The sequence below is a fragment of the Myotis davidii genome, unplaced genomic scaffold, assembly GCF_000327345.1.
Source record: "Myotis davidii unplaced genomic scaffold, ASM32734v1 scaffold534, whole genome shotgun sequence".
Taxonomy (NCBI): domain Eukaryota; kingdom Metazoa; phylum Chordata; class Mammalia; order Chiroptera; family Vespertilionidae; genus Myotis; species Myotis davidii.
The window spans coordinates 5679275-5682358 of NW_006286678.1; the positions used below are offsets into that span (position 1 = coordinate 5679275).

Below are 3084 nucleotides of genomic sequence, written 5' to 3' on the forward strand. Positions count from 1 at the left end.
ACAGGAGGCAGCCGATCAGTGATTCTCTCTCATCATTGATGTTTCTTTCTCTTTCTCTCCCTTCCTCTCTGAAATCAATAAAAATATATTAAAAAAATAATTTGAGCCTTAGCCAGTTTGGCTCAGTGGATAGAGTGTCGGCCTGCAGACCAAAGGGCCTCAGTTTTGATTTGGTCAAGGGCACATATCCTGGATGCAGCCTCTTCCCTGGCCCGGACCCTGGTCAGGACTTGTGCAGGAGGCAACCAATAGATGAGTTTCTCTCACATCAATGTTTCTCTGTCTTTCCCTCTCTCTTCCACTCTCCCTAAAAGTGAGGATTAACAACAACAAAAACACACAAAAAAATACACACAAAAAAAGTCTGAAAGTCAGAAAGGGAAATAGGGAGAGTTGGAGAGGAGAAATGAAATGTGCAAAGGGAAGATGAGAACAGGAAAAAGAGGGAGGAGGAGACTGAAGGATGAAGGGAGGATAGATATAAAAACAAGAGAAGAGCGAATGGAGAAAGGATGACAGCAAACCTAGAGAAAGCTAAGGGGGGAGTGAAAGAAGAGGTGAGTTATTAAAAACGAAATGGAAGGAAGCCTGGAAAAGGGGCTGAGTGGTCGTAATAGGAAGACAGACAATAGCCTTGCATTGCCTCTTTCTGGTCATGCATAGACCACTAATCCTGGGCCTATGAAAATTAGATATTCCTCTCTCTATTCAGTGCTTCTTAGCACTAGCTAGTTCTGGGAAGTCCTTCTTGCCCCCCAGCCTGACTAGGTGGTGAGGAACTAAGTCCTAGAAAGCCACGTTACCAGGTCATCGATGGCATCTTTCGCTGCTGTTATGGACAGCACCACGATCAGCGGTATCACAGTTGTGTACCAGGCCAAGGAGGAGATTTGGGGAATCAACTGTGAGAGGGAAGGGAGAGAAACTTGGGTCAGAAAGCTTAAAGGACAATATACTTCCCCTTACCACAACACCATTTTCATCTCCATAGGTTCGTAACGAATTCAACTATCCTGGTTGCTTTTCACAGTTTGCAGCCTTCATATAATCCCCAAATATAAGTAAACATCTCCCAAGGACTAAGGAAAAAAGAAGAGACTATAAGTTGCTACCTATGTGTCCTGAACTCTACCGCATTTGTCTTGATGGCTAAGGGCCATTTCTCCTGTGAAAATGAGGGTGCTGGGGGTAGGTGGGTAAGAGTGGACATGGGAAAACCACAGACCCTCCCACACTTCTTCAGTCCCTCTCTCCTAATTTGGGCCCACCCTGTCCTACTTCCTTGCTCTGTGCTGATATTCTAGAGTCTAGACCAAACTACAGCCCGCGGGCCGGATCCAGCCGTTTGAAATGAATAAAACTATTGAAAAAAAAGACCGTACCCTTTTATGTAATGATGTTTACTTTGAATTTATATAGTTCACACAAACACTCCATCCATGCTTTTGTTCCGGCCCTCCAGTCCAGTTTAAGAACCCATTGTGGCCCTCGAGTCAAAAAGTTTGCCCACCCCTGGAGACCATGCTCCTTCAGCAGCATGCCTGCATTTTAACTTTCTGCTGGATAGGCTGGGACAAGAAGGAGGAAGAGGGATGTAGCTGTGGTTGGGGTGAGGAGTCTTTAGCCTCTTACAGGCTGAACTGTGGCCATGCAGCCATAATGAGGAGCCCCGATTCCTTGGGATCCAGTGACCTTGTTTCCTTCCTTCTGGAGAGGCTTGTTTATCCTGGCTAATCCTGACCAAAGCTACTCTAGAGGCCTGGCCCGAGACCCCAGCCATCCACTTGCCTGTTACCTAATGAGAGAGGGCATTTCTCAGTTTAGGGATGAGAAGGGCGGATTATACAACCTGACCCAGAGAGGTTGATAAAATGTTCTGTGGAAAAGGTCCCAAAGGCAATACCTGTAGGATTAGCAAAACGAGAAAATATGCATTGGCGAGTCTCTGGAACTGTTCAAACAGGTTCAAGGGCAAGAAGTTAAAGATATTATATTTTGAGGTCTTGATGGTATTGTTCTGTGAGTAAAAGGAAAACAAGCACAATTAGAGAAACAGAAGACTCCCACCTCCCAGGCTTAACAAAAAGGACCAAGGCCATTCTGAAATGGTAAAAAGCCACAATCCCCCTACCAAAGGAAGGAAAGCAGTATTTGTCTTCCTCTCCTGCAATGTTTTCTTTGAGGCCTAGAGTGGTCTAGAGATGCAAAGTTGTCGAGGCTCAGCAATATCGGATTTTTTGGGAAGGCAGACGTATTTCTGCACTGGAGAGAATTCTTTGTTTATTGACACTATTGATAATGATAAAATCAACAATGAAAACATACACTTAGTGAATATTTATTACCTGCAAGGCAGTGTTCTAATCATTTAATACGTAGCAACTTATTTAATCCTCAAAACAACCCTATGAGGGAATACTACATGATCACCTTTTGAGGATAAGTAAATTGCCGAAGTTATTTGCCAAAGATCACTTTCTGCCAGGTAGGCTGGGACAAAAAGTTGCAGACTTGGGATCGTGCTGTCCCCTGAGATTCAGTCCACTTGTGTAGCCATCCAAGTACATTTTCTTCTTAGAATCATAAATCCTTCCATTTCATCTTACCCTCTGGCCTCTAAGGTCCTCCTCACTTCTAAATAGGCATGTTATTTGTGTTTGCTCCACTCCAGAGTTCTCTAATGAAGGTTTTCTTAGTCTGGAAAACTCATTTTGGTGTGTCTTTACATGCTGGTTTCATTGCTGAAGGATGTCAATGCCAAAAGCAAATTACTGTCTTTCACCCCTAGCCCACTGAAGGTTCCGACATTGGTTGCTGTCAGCATTAGAAAATCATCTGCCCCTTCATTGTCCTGAGAGAGTTTGAATAGTTTTGGCCTACATCTAAGCTGTTGTTTTGCTAAGTGAAAATGGGAGCTTGCTACCTCTTCAGTCCCAATCTGAAGATGTTGACAGAACCATCTTACTTTCTATCTTTGAGTCTATAATCATTTGATCTAAGATGTCAGAGCTTGAATCTAAGCGTTCAAGAAAAGCAGAATGAGACCAAGTAATTCCCTACAAAAAGGGCTTCTCCTCCACCTAC

The 3084-nt window shown here is 43.8% G+C and overlaps 1 protein-coding gene across 1 annotated transcript in view; it reads right to left on the reverse strand.

Moving 5' to 3' along the window:
• LOC102773506 (phospholipid-transporting ATPase FetA) overlaps window positions 1–3084 on the reverse strand; it is a 64007-nt gene that overhangs the window by 47928 nt on the left and 12995 nt on the right. The window contains exons 4-5 of the mRNA XM_006758627.2: window positions 1904–2017; window positions 804–902 (exon numbers count right to left, since the gene is read on the reverse strand). Coding sequence (XP_006758690.1) covers window positions 804–902; window positions 1904–2017 — 213 coding nt within the window. The remainder of the gene's footprint in view (window positions 1–803; window positions 903–1903; window positions 2018–3084) is intronic.